We start from the raw sequence: 20,465 nt of genomic DNA, 5'->3' as shown, positions 1-20,465 counted from the left end.
GATTTTTGAACAGTGCATAATTGGTTCCCGGTTTTTTATACAATCTGATTTTTTAAGTCTTTTAACTAACATGTTTAGACCGTTCACATTTAAAGCATTATTGATGTGATTACACATTATTGATGTGTAAATCATATGTGATGTGATTAAAAGTGCTGTCACGCTGTTTTTTTAATTTGTTTGTTTTTTTCCCCTCTCTTGATTTAATTGTATATGTTTTTTTATTCCATTTTATCTTCTCCATGGAATTATTGTTCACACCTGTTCTAAGCAATTTTTAGATTTTCAGTTAATCCAAATCAACCTTCAAACAATATTATACTGCTTAATGTAGAGTATAAAGACTTTATGATACCATATTCCCCATTCCTCCCTCTCATCTTTTTTATTAATGTTGTCATGTATTTTACTTTTATATGTAGTATAAACACAACATGTTGCTATTTTTGTTTTATATAGTTACATTTTAAGGAGTAAAAATGGGAAATAAAATGAAATTTATTTTACATATATTCCATTTTCAATATTCTTCATTTCTTTGTAGAGATCTAGATTTCTGACTCATAGCATTCATGCTGCCTGAAGAACTTCCTTTAATATTTCTTATTGAGTAGGTATGCTAGCAATGAGCTCCCCAAATTTTTGTCCTTATCCTTTATTTTAAAATGATATTTTCACTGGCATATAATTCTGAGTCGGCGGATTTTGTGTTTTCTTCCAGCAATGTAAAAGTATTTTCTTACTATCTTTTTACTTGCATGTTTCTGACCACACCATAAGATAGGCTTTCTTAGGGTTCTTCCAATCTTCTCTGTGAAACCCTCTATGTATTTGTTGCCCCTGAGACTTCACACTCTCATGCTACCCTACACTCAGTCTTAGCAATTTATTTTTAAAATTCAGCTACATCTTCTAACTGGCTTAAATGGCAACCCAAGGTATCTCTCCTAGGTAAACAAATTCTCAGAAACTTCTTTCTGTGGAGAAAACTATGGATACCAGTGTCTCTCTAAATTTTGAGTTAGCTGGTTTTGCTGCAACCTCACTTTTCTGATGGATTCAATACAAGTCATTAATTTGCAGTTTGTCCAGATTTTTCATTGTTTACATACATCAGAGGTGTTCTTTCCAGCTTTTTACATTTCCAAATTGGACTGTATTTTTTAGGATAAAAAGAATGGTGCCTCAGAGAGTGTGTGTTTTCCAGCTTCCAGTTATCATTGACCTGAGGAACCCAACTCTGAAGCCTAGACATTGGGCAGCTATTGAACAAACTGTTGATGCCACCCTAGTGGACCTTGAAGTTCCATTAACCTTGGAGAAGCTCGCTGAGTTACATGTTTTTGACTTTGGCCAAGAAATTCAGGACATTTCTGGACAGGCTTCTGGAGAAGCTGCCTTAGAAACAATCCTTAAAAAGGTAAACCTGAAAAATGTGTATTCTGAAGGTCCTGAGATATAAAGGTTTTCATATTCAGTGGGAAGATTACAAACTTTGTTTTTCAACATGGCAAGTTCCACCGTCTCATTATCAGTTATCTTTCTGCTGATTCTTTACATTTATTATCATTATTATTGTTATCACCGCTATACATATCTTCTTTCTGCTTAGCTTATACTCCAATAGGAACTTGATGGCAACACATTTGCATGCTTTGAATAAAGAACCATACAACAAGGAAGATCTTTTACGACAAAATATATTATCTTTCAAAGTACATATTAGAGAAGACTAACTATGAAGTGCTTCAAAAGCACATTGAGAGGATTTCTCTCCTTAGGATGTTTAACCTCCTTACTCTAAAAATACACATCTACCAAGGATCTATGTAAAAAGACTTTTTTCCTTTTAATTAAGGAATAAAATGGGAAGGAATACACATTAAAGTATTACAAGTTTTCATATGTATTAATGCTCTGCAATAAAATTAAGCAAATTAGTGCCACCTAATGGAGAAGAGGATTTTAAGAATTTTAAGGCAATTAGGAGATTAGGATAATTATGGAGTTTTCCATTATTTCATTCCATATTCATTTATCAACCTAATAAATGAACTGAGATATACTAAGACTTGATCAATCTCCTAGGTGGAAGATTCTTGGAAAACAACTGAATTTGTTGTCCTGCCTCACCGTGACTCCAAAGATGTGTTTATCCTGGGTGGCACAGATGATATACAGGTGGGTAAACTGGATTATCGAAACTTATGGTGAAGGTTCTTGCCAGACCTAGTCCTAAATATCCTATGGGAGATTATAATGAAGGACTGAAATATGAAAGTTGTTAGGGAGAAATCTAATTGAGAAGGCAAAATATGCATATGAATATTTGTTTAGTCATCAAGTCGTGTCCAACTCTTTTGAGACCCCATGGACAGTAGTCTGCCAGGCGCCTCTGTCCATGGGATTCCCCAGCAAGAATACTGGAGTGGGTTATCATTTCCATCTCCAGGGGATCTTACCAACCTAGGGATCAAACCCACATCTCTTGTGTTGGCAGGCAGGCTCTGTACCACTGAGCCACCAGGACATGAATGCTTGTACATGAAATACTTATCAAAGCAATAGATATGACATAAAGAATTTTTTCCTTTTAATCAAAGCATGAGATAGAAAGGAATACACATTAAAGTATCACAAGTTTTCATATGCATTAATGTTCTTCAATAAAATTAAGCAAATTAGTGTCATCTAATAAAGGGGATGACAGAGGATGAGATGGCTGGATGGCATCACCAACTCGATGGACATGAGTTTGAGTAGACTCCGGGAGCTGGTGATGGACAGGGAGGCCCAGCATGCTGCCATACATGGGGTCGCAAAGAGTCAGACACGACTGAGCGATTAGACCGAACTGAACTGAATGGAGAAGAGGATTTTAAGAATTTAAAAGGCAATTAGGAGGCGATTAGGGTAATTATGGAGTTTCCATTACTTCATTCTATATTCATTTATCAACTATACATATATATATGAGTTAAAAGTCTTGTAGTCAGTAACTGCTGGAGAATTTGGAATAGCAAAGAGATCAGTTGTAGCTGAAGTGATCAGAGAATCCTTGCTAGACCAGCCAAGACATTCTAGACCTTAAAAATATGGGGGTTTGATATTAATAGTTGAGAATAGAAGGCACTTCAAACCATTTAAATAAGGCAAAGAAGCATGAATAAGCATTTCAGGTTTATAGCACACTAAGAAGCTAAATTCACTTGAAATTTTTGAGATTAGCAGTAGATGGTCATGCTCTATTAACAGCAAAAGAAGATAAATCTGACCCATGTGTTTGGAATATTCTTAGTGACAATATCCAAAGGCATATTTGTTTAGCACAGGAATATGGGGATTATGACTCAATTTAAAAAACAAATCCCACACAGGGAACTATATTCAATATCGTGTGATAAGTCATAATATAAAAGAATGTTAAAAAGTATATATATATATATATATATATATATATATGTATAACTGAATCACTTTGCTATATAGCTAACATTAACACAACACTGTAAATCAGTCATACTTCAACAAAATATTTTTTTAAAGCAAAGCCCCATTCTCTTAGTGTGTCCCCAAACTAGAATTGGAGATGAAATGTCTTTGCCAGGTGTATTTTGGAAGAGCAAGACCAGACAGCATTCTGGGTGGTGAAGGGGAGAGCAGACCCAAGATGGAAATCAGTCAGTATGAGACCAGGTAATAACAGGTGATGGGGCTTCTGCTCTGAAGAAGTTTGTAATTTAAATAGAACAATGAAAATTCTTTAGATTAGAAGACACGTTTTTTAAAATGTACATGTTCTGCAAGGGTTGCTGTGGCATATGGAGAAGGAGTAGGGGAAGGAGGTAGATGAAAACTTGTCTATAAACATCCAGAGCTTGACATGAATGAGCTCACTTTTCCTCTTCCTCAAGATAATTGAGGGAGAATGATGTTTCATTGGATAAAGCAGGCAGCTACTTTTTCAAGTTTTGAGCACTTTGAGAAATAAAGTGGTGTAAAGTACCAGATAACTTGTAGGGGGAGATTGAAGAAAAGGGCTGAGCTAAACAGAAATGTGTGCCATTAATAAATGACAGAAATAGCCACGATTTGACAATCAGAAGTTCCATGGTGACGCTGAAGAAAACATCATAGTGGGTTGTAAATCCTGGTGAAGGGAAGAAGGAGAGGAAGTGGTTAGGTGGGAAATAATGGGTGGGACTAAGCTTTTAATTCAGAAAGTTGGCTTTTAAGTGGTTTGGGATTAACACATACACACTGGGTGTGTGTGTGCTAAGTCACTTCAGTCACGTCGGACTCTGTGCAACACTATGGACCCAGGGATCGAAGCCACATCTCTTGTGTCTAACTTGCAATGGCAGGCAGGTTCTTTATCACTAGCACCACCTGGAAAGTCCCAGCATATACACACTGCTGCTGCTGCTGCTGCTAAGTCGCTTCAGTCGTGTCCGACTCTGTGCAACCCCATAGACGGCAGATCACCAGGCTCCCCCGTCCCTGGGATTCTCCAGGCAAGAACACTGGAGTGGGTTGCCATTTCCTCCTCCAATGCGTGAAAGTGAAAAGTGAAAGTGAAGTTGCTCAGTCGTGTCAGACTCTTAGCAACCCCATGGACTGCAGCCCACCAGGTTCCTCCGTCCATGGGATTTTCCAGGCAAGAGTACTGGAGTGGGGTGCCATTGCCTTCTCCACATATACACACTACTATATATAAAATAGATCAAATACATAAAAACAAAAATTTTAAATCTCAAAATGGATTAAAGATCTAAACGTAAGACCAGAAACTATAAAACTCCTAGAGGAGAACATAGGCAAAACACTCTCTGACATACATCACAGCAGGATCCTCTATGACCCACCTCCCAGAATATTGGAAATAAAATCAAAAATAAACAAATGGGACCTAATTAACCTTAAAAGCTTCTGCACATCAAAGGAAACTATTAGCAAGGTGAAAAGACAGCCTTCAGAATGGGAGAAAATAATAGCAAATGAAGCAACTGACAAACAACTAATCTCAAAAATATACAAGCAACTCCTACAGCTCAACTCCAGAAAAATAAACGACCCAATCAAAAAATGGGCCAAAGAACTAAATAGACATTTCTCCAAAGAAGACATACAGATGGCTAACAAACACATGAAAAGATGCTCAACATCACTCATTATCAGAGAAATGCAAATCAAAACCACTATGAGGTACCATTTCACACCAGTCAGAATGGCTGCGATCCAAAAGTCTACAAATAATAAATGCTGGAGAGGGTGTGGAGAAAAAGGAACCCTCTTACACTGTTGGTGGGAATGCAAACTAGTACAGCCACTATGGAGAACAGTGTGGAGATTCCTTAAAAAACTGGAAATAGAACTGCCTTATGATCCAGCAATCCCACTGCTGGGCATACACACTGAGGAAACCAGAAGGGAAAGAGACACGTGTACCCCAATGTTCATCGCAGCACTGTTTATAATAGCCAGGACATGGAAGCAGCCTAGATGTCCATCAGCAGATGAATGGATAAGAAAGCTGTGGTACATATACACAATGGAGTATTACTCAGCCATTAAAAAGAATACATTTGAATCAGTTCTAATGAGGTGGATGAAACTGGAGCCTATTATACAGAGTGAAGTAAGCCAGAAGGAAAAACATAAATACAGTATACTAACACATATATATGGAATTTAGAAAGATGGTAACAATAACCCGGTGTACGAGACAGCAAAAGAGACACTGATGTATAGAACAGTCTTATGGACTCTGTGGGAGAGGGAGAGGGTGGGAAGATTTGGGAGAATGGCATTGAAACATGTAAAATATCATGTAAGAAACGAGATGCCAGTCCAGGTTCGATGCACGATACTGGATGCTTGGGGCTAGTGCACTGGGACGACCCAGAGGGATGGTATGGGGAGGGAGGAGGGAGGAGGGTTCAGGATGGGGAACACATGTATACCTGTGGCGGATTCATTTTGATATTTGGCAAAACTAATACAATTATGTAAAGTTTAAAAATAAAATTAAATTAAAAAAAATAAATAAATAGATCATCAACAAGGACCCTACTGTATAGCACAGGGAACTCTACTTAATATTCTGTATAACCTAGATGGGAAAGAATCTGAAAAGGAATGGATATATGTATGTGTGTAATTGAATCACTTTGCTGTACACCTGAAACTAATACAATGTTGTAAATCCAACAGAAATTTCTATTTCAATATAAAATAAAAATTTTAAGGTAAAAATAAAAATAAATAAATAGACTCTCAGAGTTAAATATCTGTAATTATCTTTGAGAGCACTAACATATGATGTTGCACATACTTTCTTCACCCTTCCTGAAAGGTCCTTCTTGATGACAGCACCATCAACATTGCAACCATTGCCTCATCACGTTACGTTGGCCCACTGAAAGCTCGAGTAGATGAATGGCAGAAACAGCTTGCTTTGTTTAATCAAACACTGGTGAGTAAGGGTAATTTCAATTCACGGACTCAGAGAATTGGAAAGTCACAGGACCTTAGAAGTCATTTGTTCACTTAGGGTTAGGCAGTATAGAGTTTAGATGTAAGATTCAATACTGACATTTTATTATTCTCAGAATATAAGGAGAATGCAAATACCTTGAGCTCTTCTTTATAAGACTGTACCATCAATAATTAGTTATTATTGCTGTGAAACAAAATACACAAACGTTAGTCATATAAAACAAGATACATTTATTATCCCACAGCTTCTGTGGGTAAGGAGTTCATGGCTTAACTGGGTCTTATGTTTAAGGGTCTCACAAGGGTTCAGTCAAGATGTGGGCCAGGACTGGGTTCCCATCAGGGGTTCAACTAAGGGAAGATGCTGACAGATATCATTTCCTTGCAATTCCAGGACCAGGGGCTTCAGTTTCTCACTGGCTGTCAGTCAGAGGCCATCCTCAGCTCCTCCATGTTGCTCAATTTTTTTCCATGGACTTCCTCAACAAGATGACTTGTTTCATCAGTAAAGCAGGGAAGAGAAAGTCTCTAGGCAAGATGGAGGCTACAGCCTCGTGTATTTACACCTAATTGTGTACATCCTATTACCTTTACCATATTCTCCATAACTAGAAGCAAGTCGCAGGCGGCACCCACACTCAGGGGGAGAGGATCACACAAGGGCATGAAGCCCTGGTCCTGGGGCCACCTTAAGGGTCTTATCACAGCAAGCTCATATTTACTGGACTAATACTGTTCCTCGAAGTCTCCGTGGTGCCCTTCCTTTCATACACACTTCCTTTTTATTTTACTGTACCTCAGATTATCCCATAATAAAACAAAGAGCCCACTTATTCTGGTCTAATTTTTTTCCCATCCAATGTCTTTCTTTGACTTCAGTTTTTTTCTGTTGAATTAATTGTGTTGGGGTTCCTCTATGTTCTGGGGCTTCCCTATATCTCAGACAGTAAAGAATCTGCCTGCAATGCAGGAGGCAGATCCTTTGATCCCTGAGTCAGGAAGATCCCCTGGAGAAGGAAATGCCAACCCATTCCAGTATTTTGTCCTGGAGAATTCCATGGACAGAGGAGGCTGGTGGGCTACAGTCTAGGGGATCACGAAGAGTCAGACATGCCTGGGTGACACTTCCCTATATGTTCTAATATGAAAAGTTATCTATGACTTAATACAGGCACTAAGTAGGAAAAGACAATTTGTCTCATCTTTATTTCATAGAGACCTTTTTCAGGAATCCATCCTCTTCAATGTACACCTTATAATCCGATCCCTGAGTAACAGGGACCCTCCAGAGAATTAACTGCATAGAAAGTATGAACCTGAAATAAACCAGGGAGTGGTTGGGATATTAGGGATTTGGCATAGCCCCCAAATCTAGAGTGAGGTGAGAGATGCTCTTTTACGGATCTCAGGGTTATGGCAAGAGGCACAGTGGAAAGGTGAGGTCTACAGACTTTAGATCTGACCCTGCACTTGTGGTTTCTTTGATTAACAGTGATCATCTCTAAGAGGAGAGACAGTATACGGTTTTCTTATTCTTCCCAGTCTTATGTCTTTGCCACATGTTCTGTTATAAGCAGGTTTTACTCTTTTAATTGAAAATGAATTATATTTCTTCTTTAAAAGGAGGGAGAGGGAAGAATATAGACATCACTGAGGCAAAGAATCTTTTTTATATATTTGGAAACAGTCACTAAACAGCTTCCCAACCCTTCAGACTCCTTGAACCATCTTGTTTCCCCCTAGAATGTCTCCTCTGGGCATTTTAATCCTCTTTATTTGGGTCCATTCTGGTTACCACACGGTAGTAGACTCATTATAACTCTACTCATACCAAAAAATGAGTTGGAATTAGGCTGAGATGAGTCTTGGATATTTTAAAGAGGTTTTATTTCAAAGGAGCTGTGAGGACATAAAGAATGAACTTATCATTATGGGGGTGGGGGCCAGGGGAGGGATAGATTGGGAGTTTGGGTTGACATGCACACACTACCGAATTTAAAATAGATAACCAACAAGGACCTACTACACAGCATAGGAAACTTATTTCAATATTCTGTAATAACCTTGATGGGAAAATAATTTGAAAAAGAATTGATGCTTCTGTTGGTTTAACTCAGTCACTTTGCCGTATACCATATCATTGCCAATCAACTATGCTCCAATATAAAATAAAAAAAAAATTTTAATGAAAAATTAAGGCCTGTGAGACACCGCCAAAATGTAAAAAATACAGTGAATCCTCATGTAGTTATTTTTAACATAGCTGTGTATTTTCAACTTTGGGTTAAAACATTTGATAATGTCCTTATTTTTCTCCTAGGAAGAATGGCTGAACTGCCAGAGAAACTGGCTCTACCTAGAGAGTATTTTTAATGCTCCAGATATTCAAAGGCAGTTGCCTGCAGAGGCCAAGATGTTCCTTCAAGTGGACAAGTCATGGAAGGAAATCATGAGGAAGGTTAACCGGCTGCCTAACGCTCTCCGAGCAGCTACTCAACCAGGTAGAAAAGAAACACACAAAAAGACTTTACAATCATCCACAGCATTCATCACCTGTAAGATTCTAATAATATGTGGTACATTCAACCCTTGATCTAGTCAGCACTGATGACCGGGAATATTTGTAGTACCTTTGACACTCTTGCTAAGCAATGTGAATTGAACACCTGTCATTTTATTACTATTAATGTATTGTCATCATTATCCTTCAGCTCAGTTGATAGTTTCGGCACACAAGCATCTACTTCTTTTGCAGTGTGTAGCATTGGGGAATGTTTCCCCATACAGTATCACTGATGCTTCCATCTCACAATTTAGGTTACAAAACGTACATTTCCATTCAGTTGACCCATTCTTACAGACTTCTAACCATACAAATTTCCACACTTTAAGTAATTCATTATAACCACTTACGAATAATGCCACTAAAGTAATTCTAATCTCAGGGTTGAAATGTGTTTTATTTATTTTTTAGTTGACTTTTATTGGAGTATAGTTGATTTTTAATATTGTGTTAGTTTCAGGTATACAGCAAAGTGAATCAGTTATACATATACATATATTCACTCTTTTTAAAATTCTTTTCCCATATAGGTCATTATAAAGTATTGAATAGAGTCCCCAGTGTTTTACAGTTGAAATGTGTTTTAATAAGTTCTGTTTCTAGGGATGTAGAATCAAAATCTTTCGGGGTACACATACTGAGTGATTGAACTTTATGTTTTCTATTAAAGCCTCAGCTCAACAACTTGTTGTTCTGTAAATGGCAGCACATGGTCTGTCATGGTGATAATCCCAGAGAGCTTCCTTCAGGCAGAAGCAGCTGCTGGGCTGTGGTCTCTGCCCAAAGACTCTTACAGAAATAGACAGGGAAAACTCTATGGGATGATAGAATTGAAAACCTTAAAACTTTGGGGCTTCCAGCAGCTCCCCATAATCCTTGGTTCCTAGTCCCCTTTCAGCCACAACTGTTATCACCCCAGTCTATGTTTCTGCCATCACATCTGCCTCTCTACCTCTTATAAAGACCCTGTGATTACACTGGGCCCACCACATGATCCATGATAATCTCCCCATCCTGTGATCCATAGTGTAATCACATCTGCCAGGTGCCTTTTCCCATAAAAACTAACAAATTCTCAAGTTCTGGGGATTAAAACATGGATATCTCTGAAAGACCTTTTATCTTGTCTAGCACCCCCCACTAAATGTGCATATTCAAACCTCTTGCTGCAATAATATTCAACGTGTCTTATTGCAGAGTGCTGCCCCAGTCCCAACTGGACTTTTGTTGTATAACTTTTGGAATTTAAAAAAAAGATTTCAAAAATACATTTAGTCCCAGGGATTTCAGATACAGAAATGTGGAGAGAGATATATATATGATTTCTCTGGTGGCTCAGATGGTAAAGAATCCGCCTGCAATGCAGGAGACCTGGATTCAATCCCTGGGTCAGGGAGATCTCCTGGAGAAGGGAATGGCAATCCACTCCAGTATTCTTGCCTGGAGAATCCCACAGACAGAGGAGCCTGGAGAGCTACAGTCCATCAAGTCACAAAGAGTCAAATACGACTAAGCGACTTACACTCTCATATATACATATATATATATATATATATAATTTCAGATGATGATAAAGCTGTGAAGAAAAATTAAGTAGGGTAATGTGGCAAGTGGAGAAAGCAGTGGCAACCCACTCCAGTACTCTTGCCTGGAAAATCCCATGGACAGAGGAGCCTGGTAGGCTGCAGTCCATGGGGTCACGAAGAGTCAGACATGACTGAGTGACTTCATTTTCACTTTTCACTTTCATGCATTGGAGAAGGAAATGGCAACCCACTCCAGTGTTCTTGCCTGGAGAATCCCAGGGATGGCAGAGCCTGGTGGGCTGCCATCTGTGGGGTCACACAGAGTTGGACACAACTGAAGCAACTTAGCAGCAGCAGCAGCAATGTGGCAAAAGAATAGCCAGGGGCTGCTGTGTATGTGTGTGTGTTGAAAGGATATTTTGATAAAGTGACTACTTTTGAGTAGAAATCTGCAAGAATGAAGGAATGAAATATGTTTGTGGATATAAGGGAGTATTGCTAACATCAGAGAGAACAAAGGTAGAGACCCTGCAGTAAAAGCACGCTTAGCGTGTACTCCTGTAAGGAAGGAAGCCAGAACAGGGTGGAGAGCAGCACACAGGAGAGGGCTTAGGAGTGAGACCAGAGAGGTAAGTGTGCTTGGGTAATGAGTTGGAGATTGGATTGGGAGCTTCTCTGGTGGCTCAGAGGTTAAAGTGTCTGCCTGCAATGCAGGAGACCTGGGTTCAGTCCCTGGGTCAGGAAGATTCCCTGGAGAAGGAAATGGCAACCCACTCCAGTATTCTTGCCTGGAGAATCCCATGGACAGAGGAGCCTTGTGGGCTACAGTCCATGGGGTCACAAAGAGTCAGACACGACTGAGCGACTTCACTTTCACTTTCACTTTCTTTTCACTGATCACATAGAGCCTTGGAGACCATGGAAAAGACTGGATTTGATTCTTGAACAGGTATGGAAGTCAGGTAGTGTGACAGGCACCAAAACATCAATGTCAAGTGAGACATGAATCTTGCTTCTTAAGGTGCTACTGTTTAGTGATGAAGAAATAGGGTGCGATTGCCACAATTTCAGCATCTAAAGAGGGCAGAAGAAATAGAAGACATGAGTAAGGAAGTGACAAAGAAAATGTAGCATTTAGAGAATGGCTTTGTTTGGAGGGTCAAGAGGAGGCAGTTGTTTGGCTTTAGTTTGTGCACCCCTAATCCCCAAAAGTGGATGATGCCAGATAAAAAGGTTTCAAATTAAATGCTTGTTCTTCAGTGGCAGATATTAAAATTAATGTTATCATTAAGGGATAGACTTGGAGCTTGGAGTTGGTAGACGCAAAGTATTACACTTAGAATGGATAAACAACAAGGTCCTAATGTATAGCATAGGGAACTATACTCAGTATCCTGGGGTAAGCCATAATGGAAAAGAAGATAAAGAAAGGAATGTATATATGTGTATAACTGAGTGATTTTGCTATACAGCGGAGATTATCACAACATTCTAAGTCAACTATACTTCAATTAAAAAATAGAATAAGATAGATGCTAAAAAAAATACTTAACATTCTTAACCAACCTTCCCAAATTTTATTAGACCATTCTTTTACCAAATAAAACCAAAGCTTTTAAAAAAGTTAATATCATATTTAAAATTATATTCTCTATTTATTTCAACAAGACTTTACCAATACCTTTTTTTCAATGAACAGGGCTTCTGGAGACTTTTCAAAATAATAATGCATTACTTGATCAAATTCAGAAGTGTCTAGAGGCATATTTAGAATCAAAAAGAGTTATCTTTCCAAGGTAAGTTTATAAGGCTACCAACAACATTTTTAGTAGTTGAGTTTCCATGAATTTGTGAAGATACACTTTAAAACAAACCATAACCTCAAAACATCAGGGGACCAAAAAGGGAAGCAGGAAATATATTTCATAATAGCAATGTAGCTCATCTTGTCAAGGATAAAGATACAGTGTTTGGTTTAAATGGGTAGGCGCTGGAAGAACTTTTGATCACAGCACCATTTCACTGCTGGGTGTGTATGTGTGCACCTGCATGAGTGCATGTGTCCACGGATGTATCTGTAAAAAGTTAGAGACCTTTGTTGCCTGAGCTGATTTCTTTAGGCTAATTGATGGCCTAAGAGGGTCACTGTAGAAGTCATCTAAAAGGTCATTTCACAAATTCCAAATGAAATTTTTTACTCATCCATTCATTCTAGAAACATACCAAATGTTTTGCTCAGTGTTAAAGATATAAGAAAAGGCCAGATCCCTGCTCTAATGGCGCTCGTGGTTAGCACGTGGACAGTCATGTAAATAAACCGTTTCAGTGCAATTATATACGAACAGACTATGACTACCTGATGATCACAAGAGCTCCAGACTTCATTCACTGGGGCACATTGTACCGTAACATAGACAATATCACAAAATGTTCATCTTCTGTGGATTTTTCCTGTTAGCTATAAAAGAAATGGCTGGTAAGTTCTGTCCAAGTCAGCCAGTGTTACATGCTTATGTTGGTTATTTGGTTAAGAGGGTTTGTTGCTGGGTACCACTCCAGGGTATGTATATACACGAGACATCCAAGATCTGGAAGATTTGATTGAGTTCAACAGATTCAGGCAACACAGGAAAAGATAGAGGAATAGGTTTGAGATGTGCCTTTTATTTCACTCTTAAAGCAGTGGCTCCCAGCTTGGGTCTCCCCAGTGTAGAGAAAATCTGTACACTACTTCTGATATTTAAAGAAACCTGGACACAAATTTACCTGTGATAATGCTGAACACCAAAAGCATCAGCTTTTGTTTTTTCCTTTTGTTTAGAATTATGTCAACTAGGCCTGCAGTGTTTATTAGGTCAAGAGGCTCTGTGCACCATTGATTTCACTTTCCAAGCCTTAAGAAAGACATGTTATGAACCATATGAATTAGTTCCTGGGGCCACAAGTTAGGTCCTGGGGACACAAGAGGAATGCAGCATGGTTCCTGCTTTGTCAGGGTTCATAGTCCAATCTTGACAGTTGTCTGTTTCATTAGTTGAAAAGGGAGATGAATTATTCTGTATCTGGTAGGACTGATAGAGTGCAACCCCAAAACATCTTTATTTCTAAGGACTACCTCTGCATTCCCTACAAGGGGCTAGTTTCTTCCTGCTCAGAATCTTAAGCAGACCTCATGAATTTTCTGGCCATTCTCAGATAATAATGCCAAAAAATCTCTTGTTGTCTTAACCCACTAAACAATCTGTAATCATCGAAATTCTGAAATTCTTTCAAAGTGAAAACATCTCCCTTCTCTGGCCCAGACCTGTTGCAAAGCTGAAGCCTTTAGTGATGATAAGGATGTATAATGGTCAACCCTCCCTACTTTCTATTAGGTTTCTGAGATCTCCAGGTTTGGGGCAGGGAAGGGAGGAGAGGTAGTACAGCAGGAGAAATCTGAGTTGGATGGTACCCAACTGGCCCCCTCTCTCACATGGGGCCTTCCATGAGCTCATGAGATGCCTCCAGTCCTGAGGGATCTCTCATAGGCAGTTTCCTCCATAGGAGTAAAGTGTCTTCTCCAGCCAGACCCTCATCCCTCTCTCTCATCCCTCAGCATCCAGGTATGCCCCTTCTCCAGGTTTTTTTTTTTTTTCCATAGAATATCTTCATGCCTTCAAATGGCCCTGTTGGGCATCTAAGAAAATCCCTTGCCAGCTCACATCAGCACAGCCCACATGTGTGTAGTCACAGAATCAAATAAGTTTCCAGCAACCACACATTCATTTAGTCAACAAATTATGTATTGAATACCAGGTATATATGAGGTACAAGGCTGAATTCCAGGGAAAACAAATAATATACCTTCACTTTAGGAGCTCAAAGCCAAGTAACAGACATGTGACCAAATCAGTATCATAGCAAGTGCTAGCATTTTTACAAATTTTATGAAAAATCTCTACCTTTTATGTACCAGGCACTAACTCCAGACGCTTGAGATGCAGCCACACTAATCTTTATAATAATCATATTTAGAGATGTGTGGCTTCCCCAGAAACCTAAAACCAATAGGTCCAGGAAATCAGTGGATGGGGAAGAGATGTGGGCAAGGGATTCATCTATCATGCCTATATAAGGTTTTGCTTCAATTTCAAGTTACATTTTAAGTATATTCTTTAATCTAGATTTTACTTCTTGTCAAATGATGAGCTCTTGGAGATTTTGGCCCAGACACGAAATCCCCAAGCTGTGCAGCCTCACTTAAGGAAATGCTTCGACTCCATTTCAAAGCTTGAATTTGCTCTCCTGCCTCCTACTGAGGGAAAAATTCCTGGAATGGATGCAGAGCCAGAAAAGGTTTACACTAATGATATTTTAGCGATGCTATCACCAGAGGGAGAAAGGGTAAGGTATTCTTGTTAATAATTCTTTATGGGTAAACTTTGTTACTCTTCCAGGGTTGGAGAATGGAGATTTTATTCATCAGCATGCTAAGCATTCACAAAGTGCTACATGCCCTGGTCTTGGGCTGGCTCAACAATTTCAAAAATAACCATGATTAAATTCTTGCCCTCAAAGAATTCAAAGTCCAGCAGAGACATAGTCAAACAACTGAAAAGTCCCATACTAAATGTAATAACAGAGGTGTGTGCTCTGTTCTTGGAAACAGGGTGGAAAGAACTGGAGCCAAGTCTTAACTCTCCACAAGGAGCAAAGGAGTAGCCTAGATAAGAGCTGGTTCTACTGCCTGGTCACCTGGATTCCACTCCCAATCTTTAATCTCAGCTATAAAATGAGGATTAGTAATAGTGCCCAATTAATGAGTTGCTGGGGATTTTTCAGGTGTTCCTGTATGTACATTACTTTAGAATAGTACCAAGCGGGTGCTATGAAGTATTAGTTGTCACTGTTTGACTGCAGTGTCTCCTAGGCTCTGCACAGTACCTGGAATACAGTAGGCATCAACCAAGTGAATGCACTAGCAGACTATGGGGAACCAAGTGACATCACAGAGGAGAATCACACACAGACAGACACACACACAGAGGCAGCCAAGGAAGATGGAGAGCAGACAAGTCACTCAGGGAAATGCCAAGGATTTTAATCCAGTTAGAACACAGTAGTATATCTATGGGATCAGTAAGAACCCATAGGCATTTTACTTGTACTATACAGACACCCCAATGTTCATAGCAGCATTGTTTACAATAGCCAAGACATGGATGCAAACTAAGTGCCCACCAACAGATGGATAGTTAAGAAGATGTGAATATATATGTATATATATCGTTGTTGTTGTTCAGTTGCCAAGTCCAGTCCAACTCTTTGTGACCCCATGGACTGCAGCACATCAGGCCTCCCAGTTCCTCAACATCTCCTAGAGTTTGCCCAAGTTCATGTCCATTGCATCAGTAATGCCATTCAGAGTAATGGGATATTACTCATCCATAAAAAAGTATAAAACTTTACCATTTGCAACAATATACGTGGACCTGGAGGGTTTTATGCCAAGGGAAATAAACAAAGACAAATATTGTATATTTTCCCTTAATAGGGGATCTAAAAAATAATACAAACTAGTAAATATAACAAAACAGAAACAGATTCACATATATAGAAAACAAATTAGTTACTAGTGGGAAGAGTCAAGGAGGGTAGGGTATTATAGGGGTAGGGGATTAAGAGATACACACTACTAATACCACATATAAAATAAATAACAAGGAAATATTGTACAGCACAGGGCAGTATAACCATTAAAGTAATAACTTTAAATGAAGTAGAATCTATAAAAATATTGAATCATTATGTTGTATTCCTGAAACTTATAGAATATTGTAAATCAAGTAGACCTCAATAAATTTTTTTACTTGACCTAAATTGATTCTCTGGCAAAAGACTTTGCTCATCACTAGTGCAGATTAAAGAGGAAAGACCCCTAAATCTGCCAGGATTTAGGGAAGACAGGACATGTAAAGCGAGGGTAGAAGAAGTGAGCAGATTCTGGAGCCCAGATAAGCAAGGCAGTCAACCCACTCCAGTACTCTTGCCTGGAAAATCCCATGGACGGAGGAACCTGGTAGGCTGCAGTCCATGGGATCAAGAAGAGTCGGACACTACTGAGCGACTTCACTTTCACTTTTCACTTTCATGCACTGGAGAAGGAAATGGCAACCCACTCCAGTGTTCTTGCCTGGAGAATCCCAGGGATGGTGGAGCCTGGTGGGCTGCTGTCTACGGGGTCACACAGAGTCGGACACAACTGAAGCGACTTAGCAACAGCAGCAGTAGCAGCAGCAGCAGGTCATTGAAAGTCCAAGAAATAAATGTGAAAAGGACTGAAAAGTGTCAATTGGAGTGAACAATTGGGAGAACACTGGTTACTTTAGGGGCTTCCCAGGTGGCACAGTGGTAAAGAATCCACCTGCCAATGCAGGAGACGCAGGTTTGATCCCTGGATTGGGAAGATACCCTGGAGTAGGAAATAGCAACCCACTCCAGTATGCTTGCCTAGAAAATTCCATGGACAGAGAAGTCTGGCAGGCTGCAGTCTGCTTGGATCCGAAGAGTCAGACACTACTGAGCACGCACCCACCTGATCACCTTAATAACCTGACCAGGTTTAGAGGAATGGTTGGAGCCAAAAATCATATGGCAGCAGGTAGGCAAAGAAAGTGGAGGAATTCGTTTAGCACACATAAACTCTTCTTTGGGCTTTCCTGGTAGATCAGACAGTAAAAAATCTGCCTGCAATGCAGACCATATTCCATCCCTGGGTCAGGAAGATCCCCTGGATGAGGGCATGGCAAGCCACTCCAGTATTCTTACCTGGAGAATTCCAAAGACAGAGGAGCCTTGTGGGTAAGATACAACTGAGCAAAGAGTTGGACACAACTGAGTGACACACATATACACACACACACACGGCTCCTCTTTCCACACAACTGAGTCACACACACACACACGGCTCCTCTTTCCACACAACTGAGTCACACACACACACACACACACGGCTCCTCTTTCCACATAACTGAGTCACATACACACACACACACAGCTCCTCTTTCCAAGAGGTGGCCCCAAAGGGAAGCCGTGAAATAACCCACTAAGTATAGGTGGGTAGCGGAGAAGGCAATGGCACCCCACTCCAGTACTCTTGCCTGAAAAATTCCATGGATGGAGAAGCTTGGTAGGCCGCAGTCCCATGGGATCGCGAAGAGTCGGACACGACTGAGCAACTTCACTTTCACTTTTCACTTTCATGCATTGGAGGAGGAAATGGCAACCCACTCCAGTGTTCTTGCCTGGAGAATCCCAGGGACGGGGGAGCCTGGTGAGCTGCGGTCTATGGGGTCGCACGGAGTCAGACACAACTGAAGTGACTTAGCAGCAGCAGCAGAGGTGGGTAGGTACTTCCCTAGAGGTTCCTTAGCTAACACTCCATGCTCCCAATGCAGGGGGCCTGAGTTTGATCGCTGGTCAGGGAACTAGATCCCACGTGCCACAACTAAAAATTCTGCATGAGGCATAGCCAAACAGTTTTTTTTTTTTTTTTTTAAGTAGAAGTGGGTAAAGTGAGAGTGGAATATCAATAGAAAGTTTCAGTGTCTGTGGCCACGCTGCCGTGTTTACCGAGCTCAGGATTCTGTTAGGGATGTATGGAGGATGTTATCACCTCTCTGATTACCTCCCAGGTGAGCCTGGGGAAAGGCCTAAAGGCCCGAGGCAACGTGGAGGAGTGGCTGGGCAAAGTGGAGGAAGCCATGTTCACGTCTCTGCGCCGCCTGTGCAAAGCCGCCATCGCGGACTATCTGGGGAAACAGAGAACAATGTGGGTGGTCGCAGGCCACCCTTCTCAGGTAACAGGCTCCTTTCAGTCTCCGCCTCTGCATCTTACTCGGCTGAGAGGAAGCCCACACTGAAGGAGGGTGTTTCCCTGCAGGTGATCCTGACCGTTTCTCAAATCATGTGGTGCCGCGATTTGACGGAGTGTTTGGAAAAAGAAGAGGGGAATCACTTAGAGGCCCTGGAAGATTTTGAAAAAGTGAACTTTGAGGTGAGATTACGGGCAGGTCAATATCAGACGTATCGCTGGGCAAGATGGTCCCAGTGGCTCTTATGGGCGTGGTTGATACAAGTTCATTACTTCGGAAATTGTAAGGCTCTTCTCCTAAGGATAAAACAGTGACAGGTTACTAAAATCTTTCTGCATCTTTCTAATATCGACGAGAGAAGTCATAAACATTACTTAACTAAATGATTAGCCTCCGTTTTGTAAATCATAGAAATCATGAAGTGTCATTACATCATTATGTCACATAAAAAAATGTTTCTGAAGGCCTGTAATCTGTATTTTAATCAAGGATCACAGAATGAATTGTAAAAGGCTCTATTTCAACTATGTATGAAATAAATATATATTAATTAATAAAACTGAATGGCTTTTAACTGTTTAAAAAAAATTTGTAAGGCTCTGAGATGACATCCAAAGATTTGGGGTGCTCACAAAAACTCTGTTCAAGTTTTCTCAGCAATACTCCCTTGATGTTTGCATAGTATTTATGTGTGTGGTCAGTCGCATAGTCGTGTCTGACTCCTTGTGAACCCATGGACTGCAGCTGTCCAGGCTCCTCTGTCCATGGGGATTCTCCAGGCAAGAATACCAGAGTGGGTTGCCATGCCCTCCTCCAGGTGATCTTCCCAACCCAGGGATCAAACCCAGGTGTCCCGCATTGCCATATTTATATGAATACTTTTAACAATAGAAGGAAAAAAAGAAATTCAAAAGGAAAAATGTCAGGATTATCAGGGTTTGCCACCTTCAAGGAGAAATGGTATACTGGATCCTGATGTCTCTCCCAGAAGTTGATTTGATCCAGGAAAACCACAGGATTTGTGCCATTTCTGTTCTTCAGCCCAACACATGCTTTTCTACTGTTTTATAGAACCCTTAGGCAATGATAAGTAAAGCCATAAGATTGAATTAATTAAATAGCATTCTACACAAATTTTTGAGCTATCCTTAAAAATTGCAGCTTACAGCAGGGCCAGATCTTCAACTCCAAATCCAATTCTACTTCCAAGCAATGTTGCATTTTTAAAGACTCACCCTTAGGGGAATTTTCTGGTGCTCCAGTGGTTAGGACTCTGCTCTTGCACTGCAGAGGGCACGGCTTTGATTCCTGGTTGGGGAACTGAGATCCTGCATTCTGCATGGCATGGCCAAAATAATTTTTTTTAGAAAATCACGCTTAAAACAGAAAAAGGAGGAAACAGCTTCCTTGAAATAAAACTCTCTTAGAAGGTTCTCAATAGAATTTCACCTCAGAGAGCTCCAGAGAGAAGACACTAAGGAAAGTCCCACTGATCTCTTTACAGAGGTGACCCTTGATCAGGATGAGCCTGAGTGAAAATTCAGCCAGTCAAGGTTTTCAGAGTCACTGCCCTTCTTTGAAAAAGATTTAATGACTTAACATGAATGCTTTTGGTTAATCAGCCATTGGCTTGGTTAAAATGCCTGAGTTTTATGAATATCCAAAAATAAAAGAACCTAGCCCTATAAATGAGAAGCACTACCTTAATCACATTTAATTTTTGAGGAGAATAGTCTTCTCTGGAGACATCATCACAGGATGGTTAAGAGCTTTCCTCAAGGCAAATGTCTACCTGAGTCTCATTTTTGCCACTTTATTGACTGTGACGGCCACCAGTTTACTTACCCTCTCTGACCTTCAGTTTCCTCTCATGTGAAATGGGGGTAAATCTAGTATGTATTTCATAGAAGTCTTATTGGAATCAAAAAAGTTAAATTATTGTAGTATTTGGTCACAGAATTACAGATTTTTATGAAATTTGGAATTGCCATTTGTCAAAACTGTTTAATTTTTTAAATATTAATA

The 20,465-nt window shown here is 40.0% G+C and overlaps 1 protein-coding gene across 1 annotated transcript in view; it reads left to right on the top strand.

Moving 5' to 3' along the window:
* Nucleotides 1-20,465, top strand: part of DNAH6 (dynein axonemal heavy chain 6) — a 282,338-nt gene that overhangs the window by 86,506 nt on the left and 175,367 nt on the right. The window contains exons 19-26 of the mRNA XM_024999429.2: nt 1,208-1,420; nt 2,089-2,181; nt 6,356-6,475; nt 8,819-8,999; nt 12,287-12,383; nt 14,751-14,970; nt 18,261-18,425; nt 18,509-18,622. Of these exons, the coding sequence (XP_024855197.1) occupies nt 1,208-1,420; nt 2,089-2,181; nt 6,356-6,475; nt 8,819-8,999; nt 12,287-12,383; nt 14,751-14,970; nt 18,261-18,425; nt 18,509-18,622 (1,203 nt within the window). The remainder of the gene's footprint in view (nt 1-1,207; nt 1,421-2,088; nt 2,182-6,355; nt 6,476-8,818; nt 9,000-12,286; nt 12,384-14,750; nt 14,971-18,260; nt 18,426-18,508; nt 18,623-20,465) is intronic.

Source organism: Bos taurus, chromosome 11 (assembly GCF_002263795.3).
Source record: "Bos taurus isolate L1 Dominette 01449 registration number 42190680 breed Hereford chromosome 11, ARS-UCD2.0, whole genome shotgun sequence".
NCBI classification, from domain to species: Eukaryota; Metazoa; Chordata; class Mammalia; order Artiodactyla; family Bovidae; genus Bos; species Bos taurus.
This window is presented reverse-complemented; position numbering and strand designations above follow the sequence as displayed.